This window comes from Ursus americanus, chromosome 18, assembly GCF_024610735.1.
Source record: "Ursus americanus isolate L20-20 chromosome 18, mUrsAme1.1.p, whole genome shotgun sequence".
In the NCBI taxonomy this organism is placed as follows: Eukaryota; Metazoa; Chordata; class Mammalia; order Carnivora; family Ursidae; genus Ursus; species Ursus americanus.
In genome coordinates this window covers 32,368,260-32,390,468 of record NC_142144.1, presented here as the reverse complement: position 1 = coordinate 32,390,468, position 22,209 = coordinate 32,368,260, and the positions used below count along the sequence as shown (strand labels likewise).

The 22,209-nt window shown below is 40.0% G+C and overlaps 1 protein-coding gene across 4 annotated transcripts in view; it reads left to right on the top strand.

The window, feature by feature from the left end:
- The first annotated feature begins 142 nt into the window (after window positions 1–142).
- NCBP1 (nuclear cap binding protein subunit 1) overlaps window positions 143–22,209 on the top strand; it is a 37,567-nt gene continuing 15,500 nt past the window's right edge. Inside the window, exons 1-12 of one of the 4 annotated variants that reach the window (XM_045780513.2) lie at window positions 143–467; window positions 6,786–6,874; window positions 7,454–7,554; window positions 9,645–9,801; window positions 11,959–12,066; window positions 12,407–12,528; window positions 14,035–14,104; window positions 14,772–14,987; window positions 17,795–17,892; window positions 18,616–18,679; window positions 20,338–20,448; window positions 21,201–21,265. In XM_045780513.2, the coding sequence (XP_045636469.1) occupies window positions 434–467; window positions 6,786–6,874; window positions 7,454–7,554; window positions 9,645–9,801; window positions 11,959–12,066; window positions 12,407–12,528; window positions 14,035–14,104; window positions 14,772–14,987; window positions 17,795–17,892; window positions 18,616–18,679; window positions 20,338–20,448; window positions 21,201–21,265 (1,235 nt within the window). In that variant the 5' untranslated portion in view covers window positions 143–433. Of the gene's footprint in view, window positions 468–6,785; window positions 6,875–7,451; window positions 7,584–9,644; window positions 9,802–11,958; window positions 12,067–12,406; window positions 12,529–14,034; window positions 14,105–14,771; window positions 14,988–17,794; window positions 17,893–18,615; window positions 18,680–20,337; window positions 20,449–21,200; window positions 21,266–22,209 lie in introns of those variants that run through there. The other 3 variants (XM_045780515.2, XM_045780514.2, XM_045780516.2) reach the window with 3 other exon arrangements.

Genomic DNA, 22,209 nt, shown 5'->3' with positions numbered 1-22,209 from the left:
AAGGAGGTTCTGAAGTTGAGGCGGGGACTCCAGTGTGCCTGGTGGACCAGCAGGCGCCAGATTTGGCTCGTGGCCGGCGGCCTCAGGCGGGCTGAAGAGGCGGTGCTTTCCGCGTGTCCCCGGAAGGACTTAGCGCGAAAGGCGGGAGGAGGAAGCAGCCGAGAGGCGGAGGAAGCCCGAGGGGGCGGTTGCGTGTGGACTGAACGCCCTCGGCCTGGTGAGCTTCCAGACGCCGGCCCTCCGGCTCCCGAGCCCGCCAAGCCCACCGGCCGCCTTTCCTGTCTGCGCTTCCGCACCGGTCGCGAGCTAGTGCGCCTGCGCGCCGGCCCCTACGCGCGCCTCGTCGCTGTCCCCGCACCGGCCGGCGGCCCGACAGTTCCCGCCGCGCTTCCCGCCCGGCCTCGCTCAGCTCGGCAGCTCCCCGGCGTGCGGCATGTCGCGGCGGCGGCACAGCGACGAGAACGACGGTGAGTGCCCTTGGCCCGACCGCCGAGGCCGAGGCCGCGCCCACGCGGGGGCCGAGGTCCTGGGGACTCGAGGAAAGGGATGGGAAGCCCTCCCCCCACACACAGCCCGGCAGCGTTCGGGGAACCAGGCAGGAAGAGCGAGAATGTGGTCGGGCGACTTCTAAAAAGCCCCCGCTTTCCCCCGCCCCGACTCCTTTAGTCGTCGGCCTGGTGGACCTCTGGTCCCTAAGGACTCTTCAGGATTTGGTCCTTAGTACCGCTGAGTAGGGAAGTACACCTGGATCTGTGCGGACCACCTCTTGGGCACAGTGACAGGTACCCACTAGTCCCAGTGTTTCGTTTTGACCCTCAGAGCGCACCTGCAAAGGGTTCTCAGAAGGGAAGGAACAAAGCGGTGGGTGGGAGATCTGATGAAAACCAGTCTGAGCTCTGCTGTACCCATCATCCGTTGATTTGCCTTCTTTCACGCTGCAAGGAAAGAAATGTTACCCACACTCACGAGGTCACTAATAAACAGCTGCACGTTGTTAACGTTAGATTTTGAACTAGCTGCAAGTGTATTTCCCTCATGAAGGGAAGAGTGCTGGAAAACTAACTGGAGAGCTCTTAGGGACCGAGATCAGGGGTTCTCTACTCCATTTGGGTGGTTTGCGCTCCAGGGGATCATGGTGTTGCCACCGTAAAACCAAGGATAATTTTGCTAGTTAAAAACAGGAAAAAGATGCTTGCATTACAGAAGTCCGTCAAAAACATACATCCACCACAAAAGGAAGAAACTGAGTAATTCTGTTATTATATTCTAGCATATTGTTCTTTAAAAAGAGTGTGGTGTAGTGGTTAAGAGGCCAGACTGGAATCAGAGGGTTTAAGTTCAAAGCTAGACTCTACCATTACTTCCTGATCTTGCCCAGATTCTGTCAGGTCTGTAATGTAGAAAGTGAAGTGATACATACCTCTTCTCACTTTTGTGAGGGTTAAGTGAGTTAATACATGTAACATATCTCATCATGATATTTATTTATCATCTGCTAATGCTTAAGAGCTGACAAACATTGGCAGATGTCAACGATGTAAGAAAAAATACGGAAGAAAATTTTTTATTTAGTTAATTTTCTTCACTGACATTTTCTTGTCCTTGAATTTTGGGGCATTTGGGAGGAGGAGCAGAATCGTATTTCTTTAGTTTTAACAATGAAACATCAGATCTCTGCTGGGGAATGGCTTGAGAGGATATTCTAGTTCATCGTATCTGATACTTAAGCATCCAGAGTTTTAGTGTGATAAACATGGAGACATAGCTTGCAGTGCCCAGACACCGGTGAAAGCAAGTCCAGAGTTCTTCTCTTCACTACCCAAGTATTACTATGCTGCAGGCCTTGATTTTTTTTTTTTTTTTTTTTTTTTTTTTGCCCAACACATGAGGTTTTTTTGTATAACGGACATACAGGGCACAGAAAACAGTTTCATACGCTTTGAATTGGATTAATCAAAAACTAATACGCTTGAAGTGATTGCTTGAGGTTTAGGGAACTTGAGTCTTTTAAAGTTCTTCCCATTTTCTTGCTTTTCTCATACTTTCTTTTCTCCACTCTTCTCCCTTCTGGGGCACCCTTAAAGGGAGAGAATATGTTTCCAGAGGGCAACCTGGAAAATTGAATGTGAATGTGTAGAAAACAACTTCTGCTTTTGCTCTTGTGATGGGGCATAACTTTCTTGGGAGTCAGTTTCTTTTAATACCAGCTGGCCAGTAAATCACGTCCATTTGGATCTTGATGCAGGAACCTTAGAATAAATAAGAAAAAAAGAAGAAAAATGAGTTAATTGAAGTTTACTCTGGTGAATAATTTAGTATTGCAATTTAATAATTGCCACAGCTTAGGTAGCAATCAGCTGGGGTTTACCCTAAACAGTAATCTGAATATTTTAGTTAAGCATCTATAAATTTTTTTTAATATCTGAAATATTAGACGTTTAAATGTTATAGAAGGCTGTTTTAAAATAGGCTGAAATCTGGGGCGCCTGGGTGGCCGTCGTTAAATGTCTGCCTTCGGCTCAGGTCTTGATTCCAGTGTTCTGGGGTTGAGCCCCGCATCGGGCTCCCTGCTCAGCGGGAAGCCTGCTCTCCCTCTCCCACTCCCTCTGCTTGTGTTCCCTTTCTTGCTGCCTCTTTCTCTGTCAAATAAATAAATAAAATATTTTAATAAATAAATAGGCTGAATTCTAATAGTCGTAATTAAGTTGATACATCTGAGCATTTCTGGATTGTTGTCAGCTCTTATCAGTCACTGGCTGTTATGACTTTCCATATGCTTGACAAGATATAATCATTTATTCAACAAATACTTAACAGTGCCAGGCACTGTCCTAACTACTGTCAGTACAGTAGTGGACAGTGTAAAGGTCAAGCCTCCCTTTTACAGACAGAACATAATCAAATAAAATATAGTGTATCAAATGGTGGTAAGTGCTATGGAGAAAAATAAAACTGGGTGAAGGGGTAGAGACCCTTGGCGAGGTGGATTTGCTGTTTTGTGTGGGTCGATCAGGGAAGGCCTCACTGAGAATGGCATCTGATCAGACTTGCAGGAAGTAAGGGAGCAAACCAGGTGGCTGTGTGGGGAAAAGCAGTGGTCTAAGAAAAGGGAACCACGAGTGCAAAGGACTTCAGGCTGGAGCATTCCTGTCCTGTTCACAGAAGTCAGGGAGGCCAGTGTCCCTGGAGCAGAGCTGGAGGGGTGGGGCTGGGGGAAGTTGTAAGAACTAAGATCAGAGAGGTAGTAGGGGCTCAGCTCATAGAGGGCACTTTTAAAATTATATCTCTTGGTCAGACTAGAGTATCAGGATCCAGGGAAATAAGTTAGGAGACTACCAATCTCGTTCAGCTGGAGTGGAGTTCAGTTTATAGAGAAGGAAAGGGAAATCCTAAATGGGAAATTAGCCTGTGTGTGGATACTGGTCCAGTGCTAAATCTAACTCATTTCTTAGAATCCCTTTAAGACTGTCTCTGAAGCTTTTTAGTTATTATAGGATATACATATAATAGCTGTTCAGTACATGGCTTATTTTGTTCTTCTAAGAAAGTATTTATTTATATTATCCATAACCTTTGCCAAAAACCCATATTAACCCCTTTTCAAGCTACTTAGAATTAGGTCCTTATCTTTTAGACTGTGACTACTTTTTTAACTTAACTGTACAAAAAAATGATTAGAAGTGAAGGGATTTGTAAGGAAGAGTATAGTTTGTTTCGGGTGTGATGGTCACCTCTGCTTTAAATCTTCAGGATCAAGGTACTTTACTTTTCGCTTTTACCTGGTTGGTTTTGCTACTTTACTTTCTTTTTTATAGGGTTGGTCTTTGTTTTCCAGTTTGTGGTTTTTTATAATAATTAAGAGTATAAGATGTGGTACAGTATATCCATATAAAGTTAGGATCACCTTACAAGGGAGAAATTACTGGTGTATGAAGATCCTTTCAAATGGTTTTTGGGGTTTGTTTTGTTTTGTTTTGTTTTTTAAGATTTATTTATTTATTTGAGAGAGAGTGTGCGCATACAAGCTGGGGAAGGGCAGAGGAAGAGACAGAATCTCAAGCAAACTCCATGCCCAGTGTGGAGCCTGATGTGGGGGCTCTACCTCATGACCCTGAGATCATGACCCAAGCAGAAACTAAGAGTCAGATGCTCAACCCTCGGAGCCACCCAGGCACCCCACAAATGGGTTTTAATAAAGACTTGTTTCTGTTTCTCTCTCCTATACTCGCCAAGGGTGGGTGTCAGACTGAAGTGGCAATATGTAACTTGAATCTATATTGTAAAACCTCTGCGTAGTTACATTTAATATAAAATCCGTTTTTGCTTTGGGAGCTACCATAGATAGGTTTTCTTGAGGCTATGTGAAAACAGTCAGCTAATTCCCAAAATTTAATTCTTAATGAAGGTGCTTTATTCTGTGTACTGAGGTTCTTTTCTGAGTTCAATATCTTGTTACTGTCATGAGTTCAGATGTGTCTATAATTTTACCACCGCTCCTTCATATCCTCTCAGATATCAGGTGAGAGTGGGGCATATCTTCTTAATACTTTCTGCCTCCTCCCATTCTCCAAACAAAACTTGTGCTTTCTTACAGTCAGAATGGGAAGAAAGAAAATAAGAGTTGCAGTTCAGGGAGGACTATGTCTTTGGATTTTCTAGGTTTTCTTCAGAAATCCTACCTTCTCTCCAGCATTATTTTCTCCTTTTCTAGGTTACAAGAGGGTCTGGGAGGGTGCTTTAGACACTGGGGTATGATTCCAAATTGATTTGGGAACAAGCCAGCTGGAGAGTTAATTTAGGGAGGATGTGGAGGGTGAGATGTGAAATAAAGGGTTGGCGGAGTAGATGGGCCAGAAAGAAGGGAATGGTAGTTAAAGTTTAAAAAACGATAATAAAAAAGAAAAAACTGCTTTCATTCAGCTCGTTTTTCACCATCTGCAGTTTCGCAACCTTAACAGAATCTGGTTCTGAAGAACACTATTAGTATATTTTGCTTTCTAGACAGAGTTGCTCAGCATCAGCATTGTTGACATTTCAGGCTAGATTATTCTTTGTTGTTGGGAGCTGTCCTGTGCAATGTAGTGTGTTTAGCAGAATCCGTGGCCTCTACCCACTGGGTGCCAGTAGTACTCCCCCAGTTGTGACAACTAAAAATGTCTCCAGAGATTGTCACATAGCCCCTGGCGGGGGCAAAACCTTACCCAGTTAAGAACCACTGCCCCAGGAGAAGGGTATTTAACATCCTGGCTGACAGCTTATATAAACAGTGCATTGACTATGCTGTTTTTTTTTCAGTGACTAAATCCTGGAAATAGAAGACCTTTGTGTCAAATTTGGCTGTTTGGGTGGTGGAATCTTTATAGGTCCTGTGATGTAGGTTTGATGCATACTTGAGAATCAAGGTCACTGATTCCACTGTGTCACACATGTCCACTTTACATGGGCTGGAATCTCTAGGAATACATCTCAGCTGTGTCACACTGCAATGTGTGTTATATTTTTTTATGTCATTATCCTCTCAAAACTATATTCATTTATTATTCAAGCCATTTCATAATGATAACAAGGGGTCAGGGTCAAAGCACACAGTGCTTTACCCTGTGGCCCTTTATAGTACTTCCATCTGGTCCTATCTGGATAGTAATAGATTGGTTTTATTCACCTAAGTTCAAGTGGTACTTGAAGATCATTTCAGTCATTGAAGAGACTTTTAACACTCAAGCTTAGAATAGTGGAGTGCTGTTTTATGAGAATCACCATATATTTCAAGCCAGATGTTACAGTGTCAAGTAAGTGACTATGAATTCTATAAAAATGGCTCACAGTTCCTTTGGCTATACAAGTCTGGAGAAGATTGAAGTTATATTTAACTTACTCCTGGGTAATCCTATATCCAACTGCAGATTTTCATTATTAATGCGGATCCCTAGCACTGTTACAGAGTATTGCTTCCTTGTCCACATGCTGTCCTAATAATCTAATTGGTGGAAGTCAAAATTGAATTATATTGGGAGAGTAGCCAACATTGTGTTTATCAACAGTATCATGTTCCACACTTAACACTATTAATTTAAAAAATTCAAGCTGTAGGTTATTCCACAATAGAATATAAAGTGTGTGTATTAAGGTTTTAAACAAAATGGTAGGAGATGATTAATAAGAGTCTGAAGAGCTGAAAGTTCAGACACTTGTGAAATTAGTGAGGAATCCTAATGTTTTATGCTCCCTTTCCCATCTTCTGAAGTTTTCCTCCTTTTTTTTTCGACAAGTCTTTCCAAAGCATTCGACTTGGTTTTATATCCATATTGCATCAGTTTACATCGTAATTTTCATTACTAGAATGATGAGTACTACTGGCAATAAGAGGCTTTAGGACCAAGCACCTGAAGATCAGTGAACAATTCAGTCTAAAGAATGGCAGTAGCAGTACAGGAGTGTTCCAGAGGATATTCTAACTACTAGTGGTTAGGATGTTGTAAGCAGCGTTCCTATCTATCCCCAGAAGTGGACAGGGCTGCTGCATTGCACAGCTTCGTGGGGCACTTTTCACACCAAACTGAACATAACAAATGCTTCTTGGAGTTACTATAATGTCCCTGGGTATGGAGACCTTTGGTGAATCTAGCTAGCCCAGTCAGAGAGGGGGTGGGTCAGTTAAGAGCTTCTCCTGTGTGTAAAAAGTAGGGTTTCTGGTAGGAAAGAGATAATAGTATTTAAAAAGTTAAATACAATTTGTGATAGTGGATTCATCACGTCATGTTAATTTTTTTACATTGTTGAAACAGGGGGACAGCCTCACAAAAGGAGAAAGACCTCTGACGCCAATGAAACTGAAGATCATTTGGAATCGTTAATATGCAAAGTAGGAGAAAAGGTATGTGCCAAATAGCGCAGACTGTGATGGGCTTAGGGTTGTAGTTGACTGTGCTTGATTCATTTCTGTAGCTGAAACTTGGTGATCTAAGTTTTAGGTAAAACTGCTAATGCCATGCATCTGTATCCCAAAGTAAATTCATTTTAAACCCTTGGGATGCAGATAATTGAGAGTTAAATGTTTTTAGTAATCTTCATAGAACATGCGTATGAGTCTTAGAAGAGACCTTCAGGAATAATCCTCTCAGTTTATAAATGAAGAGCTAAACGAGTCCTGGACACCTGGACACCTAATTTGTTCTGAGTCATAATATTAAGTGAATCAGATACAGAGATACCAGAGAGCTGATGTCCTCCCATTTCTAATTCTTATCCTGCTGCCTTAGACTGCTTGTTTTTAAAATTTCATTCATTCTCTTTTTATGGATTTCTAAAGAACAATACCTGAATTGATTTATATTAAACCTGTCATAGTGCCTTATGCATATAAGGCTTTAACTTTTTTTTATGACCACATAGAAAATTTTAACTCGCTAATTGCTGAGTACTTAACAGATATTTACTATGCTGTCCTCTACAGAGTGCCTGCTCTCTGGAGAGCAACCTAGAAGGCTTGGCAGGTGTTTTAGAAGCTGATCTTCCTAACTACAAGAGCAAGATCTTAAGGCTTCTTTGTACAGTGTATGTATGCAAAAGATTTATGAATCCAGGTGATAATGTATTATCTACTCTTAAATGCTTCGGGAATGTTCAAAAGATGTGTTTACGTTCCATATTTCATTAGCTTTTCTTCTAATGGGAAATTTATACAAACGAAATGACCTTTGGTGAACTCTTTTTTTCTTAAAGATAAATAGGACTAAAATTAAGCATTTTCCTTACATTTTGTTTCTTGGAACCTTAGAATCAATTTGAGTTGACAATTTTTAAGTGAGAAAGTAGACACTTTTCACACTCAGAGATTTTTCTTTTAAGCATAACATATAGAGTTTAATGTGTATTTTTAACCAGTAGTACCAAAAAAAACTTGGGAACTGGTCAGTTGAATAGTAGTCCTTCTCAGAAGACTGAAGAAGCTTTGGAAGCTATTACTAGGCATGATCTTTCTTTGAGTTAGGTTAGCTAGAACAAATATCATTATTTAATCTGTGAGTAAATTGAAATGGGAAAAGTCTCATATGAAAGCATGAAACAGCCTCTCCCAATGGTGGAATTAACAATCCAGGCTTTCTCATCTGTCAGATGCACCTTGATCACTCTGAACTGTATGCTTTGCAAAGAAATGGTTACAACTTTTGGATACAAGGGGTCTTTGTACTGTATGTGAAATTATAAATTTTGAGGTATTTTAAAATTTCAGATATGAAGTTGACTTTTAAGTTATTTCAAATATTTAATTAAATAATGTTAATGCTTACAGCTCATTTTTGAAATTTAAAAATGTACACACAAATCATAGCTGTCAGTTGATTTCATTTTAACCTCTCATGAAGTACGAGTAATTTGAGTTCCAGTTTTTAAAAGAAATCCAGTTCATATTCGGGAAGACCTGTCCTTAGACTAAGAAATGACTCAAGAAAAAATATTTTGCTGTAGTGATAAGGTGCCTTCTGTTTTGAAAGCATTAATTAGAATAGAGGAGATTTGTGCTGAAACTGTGATGGAAACCATGGCTTTGGGGGTGGAGAGGACGGTTACTCTCAGGGCAAGTATTTTTTTTTTAAAACCTAAATTGTCCCTACCACTCTGCTAGGCACCTCAGGAAAACACAGAATGTTTAAGAGAGTCTGGCTTATCATGAGCTCCTATTTGCTTTTCTTTTTGAAAGAATTTCTAAAAGCTACCTAAATTAGGAAGCATTTAGGAAAAATTTGCTTTTCCCAAAGGTTTGTTACTGTAATTCTCTTCCCTGCTTTTCAAATAACTTTAATGAAAATTAACACCCCTGGAGTAAGCTACCTGGGATGTAAAGAAATCTTACTATGTCCAAGTAGCATGTTGACAGTCAGCAATTTAACTGATAGGAACTTAGCTGGAAGAGGTTTTAGTTCTGAATTTTTTCTAAGCAACTAGGCTAGTGTTTCTGAAAGTGGAGTTCTGATCCTGTAACATTTGGTTGGCTAAGTTCAGAAATGGTGAATGTTCCATCTCCCCCTTAATGATTCTGTATTAAAGAAACTTGTTTCACCTGGCGTTCCCCAGACATTTTACCGTGGAAACATTTTCTGTAGAACTGCTCTTAGAGTTCACTAAACACATTGGAAGAAAAACTGGTCTAGTGTTAGTTATATTTATTTTAGTTTGATAACTTTATAATTAAACTGTTTTACTTTCTTTATTCTTGGATTAATTAGAATTAAAATGAAAAATTGTAGGGCTCATGTCTGCAACTCTTCTCAGCATTTATGCCTTTTCGAGAGTAGTTTTAAAAATATAGCTGAAAGTATGGGGCACCTTGGTGGCTCGGTCGGTTAAGCATCTGCCTTCACATCAGGTCATGATCCCAGGGTCCTGGGATTGAGCCCTGCGTTTGGCTCCCTGCTCAGCAGGGAGTCTGCTTCTCCCACTCCCTCTGCCTTTTCCCCTGCTTGTGCTCTCTCTCTGTCTCTCAAATAAGTAAAATCCTTAAAAAAAAAAAACTTTTAAATATAGCTCAAAGTAAACCTGTTCCAATATTAGTAAAATGATAAAAGATTTATATAATATAGAATTGAGCAACTTAACATAATACTGTTGTTTTGGGGTTTTCTTGTACTGGGTTCTCAAATCAGTGCACGCCTGTTACCTGAGAAATTGACAATTTATACAACATTAGTTGGACTGCTGAATGCCAGGAATTACAACTTTGGTGGAGAGTTTGTAGAAGCTATGATTCGACAACTTAAGGAATCATTGAAAGCAAACAATTACAATGAAGCTGTGTATTTGGTAAGTTCCTTTTTTGGTATATTATGACTTAGTGCTGGGACGGAGGGCAGAAGTGAGCTACAGCCAAGGAATTTATCTGTTCTTCTGAAGTATAGTTCCCCACTCACCACAGTAGCTGCTCTTCTGAAACCATTCTCACTAAAGGTACCAAGAGCTCATTACCAAATCCAGTGGCTTCCTTTCACTCTAAATCCTGGTTGACCTTCCTGTAGCATGTGCTGCTTTATACTCCTTTTTTGTCTGTGGATTTCTGCAGCACCACTGTTTCAGGACCTCCTGCTGCTGCCACCTCCCTTCTATTCCGCTGTCTGCTTTTACTGGGTCATCTTCCTTTACCCCTTACATTATGTGTTTCCCAGGATTCTGTCCTCACTTTACTTTAAACACTCTCCCCTGAAGCACTCTCATTCTCTCTCATTGCATTATAAACCATCTTTATTTGGGTGACACGACCCCCTTCCTGACAAGTCGATTATCCGAATGTTCTGTTTCAGCCTTTCTGCTGGGCTCCAGACCTGTGTTCCAAATACTACCTGGATAGCCTTAAGATATCTTGCCTGCAAGTCGCTAAAAGTAATGCATCATTCTGTCTTCTCCCCAAGCCACACACAGGGTCTGCTGTCTACTGCATAACCCATCTAGGGACCTGAGTGTTAATATTTCTCTTCCCTTTGCCCTCTTACCCTGTAAGCAGTCCTCAAGTTCTGTCACTTCTCCCTCCTAAGTTGCTCTCTGGTCTGTCCCCTTTCTTTTGTCTCCAGGGCCTCTGGCATAGTTCATACCTTCCTCCTCATGCTTTTTAATTTTTTGTGTGTAAGTAAGTACTATGCCCATCATGGGGCTTGAACTCCTGACTCCCAAGATCCAGAGTCTCATGCCCTACTAACTAACCCAGCCAGGCGCTCCCTTCCTCCTCATCTTATAAAACAGCCTCTTAACTGATCCCTTTTGCACCCAGATTCTCTGCCTTTCACTGTATCTTCTGTGGCACCAGACTGGTCTTTCTGTAACTCGCTCTGCTCATGTTGGTTATGGATCACAAACCCCAGTTCATTCCCGTTCTCTAGAGTGGTCTTAAAAGCCTGTGCACAAGATGATTAACTGGGTGAGCGGAAGTAAATACTTATCTTAAATGAAAATGGGATTAATAAGCCTTACTAATATGTAACACATAGATTGACAGTGGGCCAGTGTATATCATATAGACCTATTTAAGTATGATATTTATGTTTATTTATATCACATATCGTTGGAGGTATGTGATCAAATTCTTTTACTGAGTATATTACCAGAAAAGTTAGACACCAGTCAGGCTGTAAGATTAAGTCCAGACTCCATACTGACCTTTTATGATTGCCCCAATCTGTTTCTCTTTCCTTGCCTCCCAAATACCCTCCAGCTATATCACAATTACTTGCAGATCGCTGAACACATCTTTTTGAACCCTTCTGCCTAGGATAGTCTTGTTGCTCTCCACTCATCCTTTATGACCCAGTCCAGGTGTTACCTCCTTTATGAGGCTTTCCCCTATTCCCTTTATCACTGTTCCTAGAGCACTTTTTCTTTACTTTCTAGTATAGGAGTCATTTGGGTTGAAATGATGCTCGTGCCACTAGGCTGTGAGCTCCCACATGACAGGGACTCTAATAGTGCTTAGCAGTGGCACACAAAGGACATCCAACAGACACCTGCTCAGAAATTTCCATTTCTGTAGCCCAATGAAAATGTTTTCACAGAGAACAGAAAAGAAGATGATAGGTGGAGGTAGCTCTATGGAATGGGAACCTGTAAATGCAGATTCCTGTCCTTCGCACGGTTTCTGTCACAGCTACTCAGCTCTGCTGTCATAGAACAAAAGCAGCCGTAGACGATATATAAATGAGTGAGCGTGCTGTGTCCCAATACACGTTTATTTGTGGGCACTTAAATTTAATTTCATATGATTTGTATAAATCATGAAATACTCTTGGATTTTTCTCAAGCATCACCTATCCAGAAGCACTCTTAGTTCACAGGCTATGCAAGAGAAAAACAGGCAGCAGGCTAGATTCGACCTTGAGGGGTAGTTTTTCAGACCTGTGGTTTCACTCGTTACAGGATTGCCTGTTGTGTGATTATATTACATTTAGATTTAATAGAAATTGTTTTCCCTTACAGGTCCGTTTTTTATCTGATCTTGTGAATTGTCACGTCATTGCTGCCCCATCCATGGTTGCTATGTTTGAAAATTTTGTAAGCGTAACTCAGGAAGAAGATGTACCTCAGGTAAGAAAACCCCTTATGCTGAGTCTTGTCCATACAGTACTAGGAGGTTTTCACCTGGTGGTCTTTTAGTCATCAAAACCGGAGGATAACAGTAGATTATCGCACTATAAATTCTTAGTATCTGCAGGCTAAGTCGACTGCTGGAGTGGTGGGTTCTCTTGATATCTGTATGTTAATTCAAATGATTCTAATAAAAGTAAAAGTAATACAAGGTAGAAATGCTCTGATTGAGCCAGCTGTCTTACTTTAGCCTCCATAGGATTTCATTCAAAAATAAATACAATATGAATGAAAATTAACCAGCACATATTTTAAATTTGCCTTTTTAAAAATTCTTCAGGTGCGGCGAGATTGGTATGTTTACGCGTTTCTGTCGTCTTTGCCCTGGGTTGGAAAGGAGTTGTACGAAAAGAAAGATGCAGAGATGGACCGCATCTTTGCCAACACTGAAAGCTATCTTAAGTAAGGATACAGCTCATAGTTCTTACTGATATGATAAATGTGTATTTTATCTGTTAGTACTACTGTGTCAGTTTCATTTCTCGAAGATAAGCTGTGGAGTTCCCTATTGCTTCCTCTAAGTAACTTCGTTCCCCTACTCTTGTAATTTACTGAGACCTCAGAGTAATCAGATGTTTGCTTACTTTGCTGGTGCGAAGTAATTGGTGACATAGCTCCTTTTAAGCTGCTTTGGTACATATTGGCGAAGTCGTAAAATATCTTCTATCCTCCCACAATGGTTCTCAAGTCGTAGTGTGCATGGAGTCACCCATGGTTCTCAAATGTGCTCCAGCCCCAACCTGCAGACCTACTGAATCACAGTATTAGAGAGGTTTAGCACATACAATGTATTTATTTCATGTAAACTAATCCTAAAGCAAGTCCTTAAAACAGTGGCTCTTCCACCCAGCCCATACTTCTTGAGTAATGTGACACATTTCAGTTAAAATAGTCTCATATCCTCCTATTCCCATTTCTTCCAAGTGGGCGTAAAAACTTGGTTTGTCTTATTAGGTATAATACTAACAGTAGGGCTTGTTCATAAATTTAGCAGTTAACCAGCTGCGTGGTAATGGTTTTGTGGCCCATTAAGTTTTTTCAGAATAATTTTGATATAAGTTTCGTATTCTATTAATAGGTAACTTGTTTGGATATTGCTAGTCAGTTACAAATAAAGCTGTGAGAAATCTAAAGATAAAAATCTTTGTTCTTAAGCTACTTTTAAATGATAAAACTCTTTAATGTTTCTATGTTTTTGAAAGTGTACTAGTTCTTTTTAAAATGTGGATGTTTGCAAAAGAAAAAAACGAAAGAATATGAATATTCTAGCATTTGAGTATATGTCCTTTCCCTTTTTCATACACATGGTAGTTCAGTGTGCATACTGTTGTTCACTTGCTTTTTTCCCCCCACTTAATGTACTTGGATTTATTGCATAAAAGTATATAGGCCGGCCTCATTCTTTTTTAACAGCTGTACAGTATTCCGCTCTTCTAACATACCGTAATTTCTTAACGAGTCCCTTGTTGGTAAACACTTAGATTATTTCCAGTCTTTGGTAGCGTAAACAGTGCTTCACTGATATCCTTATGTGTATGTCTTTGTGTACGTGTGCAAATGTATCTGTGGAGAGTGGGAGTTTTTAGAAATGGGGTTGCTGGGTTGAAGTGTCTTAACAATTTTAATTTTGATAGACTTAGTCAAATCGCCTTCCAGAGAGATTATACTCTTCCACATCTCCTCTAAAGAGATGACATCAGTTAGCCCCTCTGCCATCAGTGTTTGAAATTGCATATTTGCCCACATTTCAGCAATCTAATACATTATCAAAACGTGTGATATCTACCAATCTGATAGGTAAAAATTGTTATTTTACAGCTTTAATTTGCATTTTATTTATTATGAAGCAACTGAACATCTCTTCGTGTTGTTAAAAACCTAAGTGTAGATTTTCATTTTTATGTTTAGAAGACGCCAGAAGACACACGTGCCCATGTTACAAGTGTGGACCGCTGAGAAACCACATCCGCAAGAAGAGGTAAATTGATAGAAGGACAGGCAGCTCTCGAGTAGGTTCTTATCTCTGACACAGATCATCCCTTTTATATACGTTAGCTAGTTTTCCACATTTCGTATCGGGGGTCCGGCTCCTCATAGCTCTAGGTGTGTAGTGGGGGGTTTTAATTTTATTTATTTATTTGAGAGAGCATATGCATGAGCAGGGGCGGGGGGGTGGGGTCAGGCAGAGGGAGAGGGAGGGAGAATCTCCAGCAGACTCCATGCTGAGCATGGATCCCAACATGGGGCTTGATCCCCCAACCCCAAGATCATGACCTGAGCCGAAATCAAGAGTCAGACGCTTTAACTGACTGAGCCACCCAGGCACCCTGGCATTGGTGGATTTTTAATAAGTGTTAGAATGTAATCAAAGCATTCCCTTTTCTGTGGGAATCCAGATGTAATTATTTTTTATTTAAATGCCCAGTTTGGAAATGTTAAGTGTAACAGCCTCAGACAGGTAGACTTCATAAACTAATTAAAAACAAAAACTTAGCACCGTTCCTTTGTACTATATTCAGTTGCAAACTAGCTTACTTTTGTATCCTGTATTTTACAAGGTAATGGTTTTTGGTTTATGTAGTCAAAGTGTTAATTTATGACCTCCAAATATATATATTAATTATTAAAAATTAATTTGTCTTTAGTATTTAGATTGCCTGTGGGCCCAGATTCAGAAATTGAAAAAGGATCGCTGGCAGGAGCGGCACATCCTAAGACCTTATCTTGCCTTTGACAGCATCCTCTGCGAAGCCCTGCAGCACAATCTGCCTCCTTTCACGCCACCTCCTCACACAGAAGATTCGGTGTACCCGATGCCACGGGTCATCTTCAGAATGTTTGATTACACGGATGATCCCGAGGTATGCGACCAACTACGAACCCCTGTCAGAGGGCTGTACTGCATCGTGCTCGTGGCTTAATCTTGTTTGAATAGTGCTTGTGATACATTTTAATTTCAAGTGCTTTATTACCTGAGAGGACCAACAGCAGTGAAGTGAACAGTTTAACCTCATTATGCAAGCAATTCTGTTCAGCATGTGGAAGGAGAGTGCGAGTTCAGTGTGCAGTAGGTTCAGCAGCCAGGCTGGTCTGAGGCTTCCTCCTGGTTTAGTCAGATCCTCACTATATGATCTTGAGTGACGTACGTTCCTCTCTACCTTAGTTCCATAATGGAATAATAATAAAAGTACGTTCTAATGAAGATTGAATTACTAAAACATAAAATGCATAGAACAGTATGTGACACATGAGTGCTCAATAATTTTAACTGTTATTAATTAAACTGTTTTTTTAATTTTTTTGTTAAGAAAAACACCCAGGTTTGGGGGGTTTGGTTTTGGTTTTGGTGTTTTGGGGTTTTTGGTATGTTTTTTGGTTTTTTTAAGATTTTATATATTTATCTGAGAGAGAGAGTGAGTACGAGCCAGGGGGTGTGGCAGAGGGAGAGGGAGAAGCAGGCTCCCCACTGAGCAGGGAGCCCGACGCCAGGCTCAATCCCAGGACCCCGGGATCACGCCCTGAGCCGAAGGCAGACGCTTAACCCACTGAGCCACCCAGGCGCCCCAGAAAATAACCAGTTTTTGAGATTATCCATCTCTCTCTAACCCTTCCAGCTTGTCGTTTTATTCATACTGTATAATTGTTTTTTTAAATACTATAAAATATTTTTAGCAGCCCTGGGTGGCTCAGTCGGTTAAGCATCTGACTCTTGATTTCGGCTCAGGTCGTGGTCTCAGGGTCCTGGGGTGGAGCCCCGTGTCAGGCTCTGTGCTACACGTGGAGTCTGCTTGGGATTCTGTCTCCCTCTCCCTCTGCCCTGTCTCCCCCCCACACACACACACTCTCTCTCTCTCTCTCTCAAATCTTAAAAAGATTTTTTAAAATATTTTTAATTTAAAAACCTCAAAGGTGAGTATAAGCTGACTGTAGGTTTTAAATATACACATTCTTTATTATGAAGCCAAGTTGTTAACAGCCATTGTACTTTACCAATTAAGAAAATGTATGATTTTGATATTAACCTTTGGTATAAAAACTCACATTTTCAGTCTGCTTTATTTTATATCTTTGCATTTGAATGACTGTCTTAGCTTGACTAGCCCAGCAGCAAGCAGGGTGATTACTGGATCGGTTCTGGCTAAAGTACCACACCCATTGCTTAGTACATCCCAGTCAGCAGAGAGCAGGGTTTCTCAGCCTTGGCACAGTTGACGTTTGGAGCTGGAGAATTCTTTGTGGTGGGAGGCTGTCCTTTGACTGTGGGATGCTTAGCAGCACCCCTGGCCTCTACCAGTGGCATCTAGAGGGGAAGTGTCAGGTGTGACAACTGCATCTATCTCCAGAGATTGCCGGGTGACCCCTGAGGGCAAAATTGCCCCGTTTTGAGAACCACTGGCGTGAGAACCAGTATTACCACCTCAGATCAAGCTTGAGTTTTCTTTCTCCTGTTGTCTCTTTTCCGTCCTACCGTAAATTGCTTTTGGCCAGTGAAAATTTAGTATATATATGATTTGTCTCAGAATAGAACATTGTCAGATAATCAGTTATATGTACAGAATTATTAGCTTGCTACCCACTTTGCTATATTGCATATATAGCGAAATGCTTTTAGTCAACATTATGTAATGGTCTAATTAGGGATATCTATTTGGAAATCTAATATACATTTAAGATGGCTAGAAGTTTTGTAGTTAAGCTTTGTACAAGAGGAACTAGAATAGGACCTCAAAATGTGTTTCTCTTGATGTTGCTTGTGTATTTGTACTTAATTTATAAGTAAACTTATATTTATACTTAATTGATGTTGCGTCTCTAGTGTCCCCATTTTCCTTTGCCAGAAGAGCATAAACATACAAAGTATTTGTTCCCCTGAAAATGAAAAGGATTTGGTTCTTTTGTTTTGGTCTTTGAAAAAAATGTTTATTTGAAAAAATTAAAAATTAATAGAGATTAAAAGTCTACAATAGTAAATAGTAAGTAAGTAAAAATAAACTCTTTGCTATGCATATACTTAAAAAATAATATCATGCAGGTAATGTTTTTTAACCATTTTTTTAAACAATATAGTATGGCTGTCTTTTTTTTTTTTTAAGATTTTATTTGAGAGAGAGCAAGAAAGCACAAGTGGGGGGAAAGGGGAGAGGAAGAAGCAGGCTCCCCATTAAATAGGGAGCCCGACATGGGGGGAGGGGAGGATCGATCCCAGAACCCAGAAATCATGACCTGAGCCAAAGACAAGACGCTTAACTGACTGAGCCACCCAGGTGCCCTGAGTATGGCTGTCTTTCAATGCATACTTGACTTTTTATGTTTATACAGTGTTTGAAATAAAAATTTTTCCTCTCTCCGTATTTATTATGGAAGTTAATCCACTCTCTTGGTTTAAAAAAATCAAACCATGTAGAGCTAATAATATAAACTCTGGTTTGAGATGGATGATGGCAGTGTGGTGTCAGGGGCACCACAAGAAATGCTGCCACTGCCAGTCTAATTGTATTGTCGATAGACGTGAATAGGACAGTGATAGGAGTTTTCACACTTCTGAACTTTTATCCTCAGCACCCAGTGCAGTGTCTGGAACATAAGCTCTCAGATAATTGTTGGATAGATGAAAGAGTATCTTTTCTTTTTCTAGGTTTGTAGTATATACATTTGGTTTTCTTTCCAGGGTCCTGTAATGCCAGGGAGTCATTCAGTTGAAAGATTTGTCATAGAAGAGAATCTTCACTGCATCATTAAGTCCCACTGGAAGGAAAGGAAGACTTGGTAAGATTCTTTTCATGGTAACTTTTTGAGTGGAGAAAAAGTAGCAGTTTTGATTTGGTAAAGAGCAGAATGTATGTTAAGATTATAAAATCTTCTCTTCCTTCTGCCCTGTTTTGCTAAATAAGACCAATCTCTTAAGACACTTCTGTGCTTTTTCAAGGCCCTTCACACTCAAATACTATCTCTCTGGCTGCTTCATAATTCCGTAGTGTTTTATAGTGATGTGCACATAATGTTGGCTTTTTTTGTGTGGATATTTGCCATAGGCTACGGACAAACTAACTTGAATAACAGACTGTTTTTGGTATGAATGCTATGGGAATAAAAGAATATTAATAGTTTTCTAGCATTTATGTATCAAGCTTTGGAAAAGTTATTTATGGTATTTCCTTAAGCCTTAGAAAGTTTTGGTTTGGATTTGAAGGTGGAAAGGAATACAGTATTGGGGAGCGGTCTTTTCTGTTAACACTTCTCAAGTTAGTAGATCTGAATATGCTTTATTACTCAGACTCCTTTTGCTCTTGCAAGGAGTTTAGGATGCATTATAGAGTTTCCTTGTAAACAAAGTAATTTGTCTATAGTTAAGTGAAGTGCCTAAAATCTAGAGCATTTCAGAAAAGATTTCTTTCCCTTGAATCCAAATGTGCTGCTTTTGGAGCTGCTTATTTGATCTTTTTTATACATCTCTGTATACGTATTAAACTTCAGTTACATTTTTTATAGTGCTGCGCAGCTGGTGAGCTATCCCGGGAAGAACAAGATCCCCTTGAACTACCACATAGTTGAGGTATGCATTCCACGTGGAGCATGTTTCTAAGTTTCAGAATCTTTCTGCTGATTTTAAAGTGTACGTGACTCTTGGCGATTTTTTTCCCCCTTGCAACTTGTCAGGTACTGAAAATTAACACGGGAGCAAGGAAATTGCTACCGGTTTTGGTGCTCTGTTAGCCATGTTAGTAAAGAGAAAAGAGGAGGTTGAGACCGTAGCCAAATGGAATTTTGTGTTGCCCATAAATTATTTAAATAGTATGTCTTCATTCGTGGATAGTGTAAGTTATCTCCAGTCCTCTGAATACATTGTCCACTTACCAGATACATAATTGGCTTGAATACTTTAAAAAACTGTATTACTGGGACACCTGGGTGGCTCACTTGGTTAAGTGTCTGCCTTCCACTCAGGTCATGATCCCAGGGTCCTGGGATCGAGTCCCATGTCAGGCTCCCTGCTCAGTGGGGAATCTGCTTCTTCCTCTCCTTTGCCTGCCATTCCCCCTGCTTGTGCGTGCGCGCTCTCTCTCTGTCAAATAAATAAAATCTTTTTAAAAAATAAGTAAAAATATTGTATTACTTTAGGCAAATAACCTGTCCTTAACTGTGTTTATCTGGCCTCTTATTACTAGCATCTCCTTACTCTAGTGTATTATTCCCTGTATCACAAGGTAGGGATAAGTATGAATATTTATTCCTAGAAATTATAAAAGCCCATTGTTTTCGGAAGTAGGAAAAAGAGATGATGCTTTTGACCCCCATATTAGGTCATGTGGAGGGGCAATAGTAGTAAAGTTGAACACCTTGTAGAGATTTTTGTTCTAAAAGACAGTGTTTTACTTGACACATACGTGAGTTAGATTGTCGATTGCATTACCTTTATGTTAAAATATTCCTGAAAGTGAGTGTAGTTATGATGTATTAGAGATTCACTTTTTATTCATACTGCATTTGTGCGCTTTCTTTCAAATACTGCATTTGTCCTATCTTTATAAAACTTGAGAGTATGTTTAGACTATGAACCTGACTCATTGACATGTCTGTTGAAATGCAAAATATAAGTCATATTTCCAAATCTGAAAAATGTGTAAAAATTCATCAGAATCAAGTACAGAGGGATGGGAGATGGGAGTGAGAAGAAAGAATGCAGACCAGGCTTTAGAGTTCTAGATAGGTGGTCCATGAATTATATAGGGAGAGTAGAAATAAGTTTCTGAACAACAGTCATGGCAAAGAAATCTTGGACTACCAACAAGATGGCCAGGCACCAGTGTGGAAGTAGCAGCCCGGAATGACTTGACTGTCTTCCCTTCCCATGCTCAGAACCTAGTGAGCGTTTTTACTACTTCTAGGAATGAGGCCCTGGTGGATCACCAGCCTGAATCAACTCTGATACTTGCAGAGTTGGAATTGAATGGCACAGTTCTTTGGCAGTAGCAAATAAGCATTAATTTCTGCATATTCTTATTTGATGGAGTTACAGAAAGATGAAATTTTCATCACAGTGTCCAACTACAGATCTCCATGTTTTAAAGAGCATCATTTGAAAGATTAAAACGTGATGATTTTTCATTATGAATGCCATGGAGTCAGAGTTTACATTTAGAAAGTTGAGGTCGTTCTGATGGAAGTACAGCGCTCCCTGTGAATGGAGTGCTAACTCATGATCTCTCGTAGGTGATCTTTGCAGAGCTGTTTCGGCTTCCGGCGCCCCCGCACATCGACGTGATGTACACAACACTGCTCATCGAGCTGTGCAAGCTTCAGCCCGGCTCTCTGCCCCAAGTGGTATCCTTCCCTTTGCTTCTAAACCTGACTCTCTGGCCCAGCTTTAAAAGATGAGTAAATATTTCTTTCTGTGCGTTTAAATCACTTCATGGGAAGTTTGGCCATTTCTTCAGAAGTTAAACATACGTTAAGCACAATCCAGCCGTTCCACTCTTAGGTATTTACCTAACGGAAGTGAAAGCGCATTTCCCTACAAAGACTTGGGCATTAATGTTCATAGAAAGTTTATAATAACGCAAATGAGGCAATCCAAATATCCATCCATACATGATGAATGTACGAATTTGTCACATCTATACAATAGAATACTACTCAGGAATAAAAAGGAACACATCTTCGGTGCAGGCAACAACTTGAATGAACTGTAAAATAAGTATGCTGGAAAAAAGTTGCCAAAGAAGAATTTATACTATATGATTCCATTTACACAAAATCAAGAAAATGCAGAGTAATCCAGTGACAGCAGGCCAATATTTGCTTGCAGACACAGGGGAGGAGGGGAAGAAAGGATTACAAAAGAGCAGGGGGAAAGTTTAGAGGAGAGGTGATACAGATATTCACTGTGTTTATTTCACGGGTGTATACAGGTCAGATTTATTGTACATCATTGGTAACTCAAAGCTGCTTTTAAAAAAAATCAGTTCTATGAAAAGATGCTTAGCATTATTAGACATCTAAGAAATGTTATTTTTTTATCACAACTTATTTTGAAGGGGGTTGGAGAGTAGTTTTCCTTATCTTCAAATTCACAGCTTGCACAGGCGACCGAAATGTTATACATGCGTTTGGACACGATGAACACTACGTGTGTAGACAGGTATAGTAATTGCCTTATTCCTACACTGACGGCTAGCAGCTTCTGCGTCCTGTACTGTATAAAAGAATTTGATCAGTAAAACATTTGCCTTTTTAGAATTTCTAAGTTGATTTTTCTTTCTTGTCTCCCCAAAATAATCCTCTGTATAATAATAAAACTCGTAATGTAACATTATGCTTTCTAGGACAATTCAGTATGAAATGATGGCCATGCTGAGGTTATCTTTAATTTCATTCATTGTTTGTTTGGTGCTTTGGTATAATTATACTTTTTCCTTTGTAATTGGGTATGTAAGCCTTTAAAATAGGGTTTGTACTAACTATCCCCTATGCAGAAGCAGAGTCTAATACTGTATATTTATTATGTGTAAGTATATTACGTATGTATTTTTGTTTATAGATAGTATCTGCTTCTAAAATAATTAGCTTCTGCATAACTACAGCTTGAAGACTCAGTTTATACAAAAGACCATATTGGGTTGTTAGAGGTGTGGTAATTGAATGCCCACTGTCTTCTTTTGGGGGAATCCTGTATACCACCTCTGTCAGCTGGTCTGCACCTCTGTCCGTTTCCCAGGTCAGATCGGGATAGGTACTGAACATTTCTGCAGTTACTGTGATCGTTCGTGTGCAGTGTTCAGCTTGCATATCTGAACGTTATCAGTAAGCACTGTTCTATGTCAGACCTGTTATCCTGAGTAATGTCAGGGCTTGCAATCGCAGATCTGTGAGGGACATGCTTTGAGAAAGCGTCTTCTGATTTTTCTCCCAATGTAATTAATGAAACTAGGGGTTGTGTTGGACATCACATTTACGCCGTGTGAAATTCAGCAATTATATATTGGGCTCTTACAAACTGCACAGCATTATACTGTATACTAAGGTGATTTCTAGTTAGATCAGATTATTTTTAGGGGAAAAGAGATTTATAATTTGTGGTGAAAA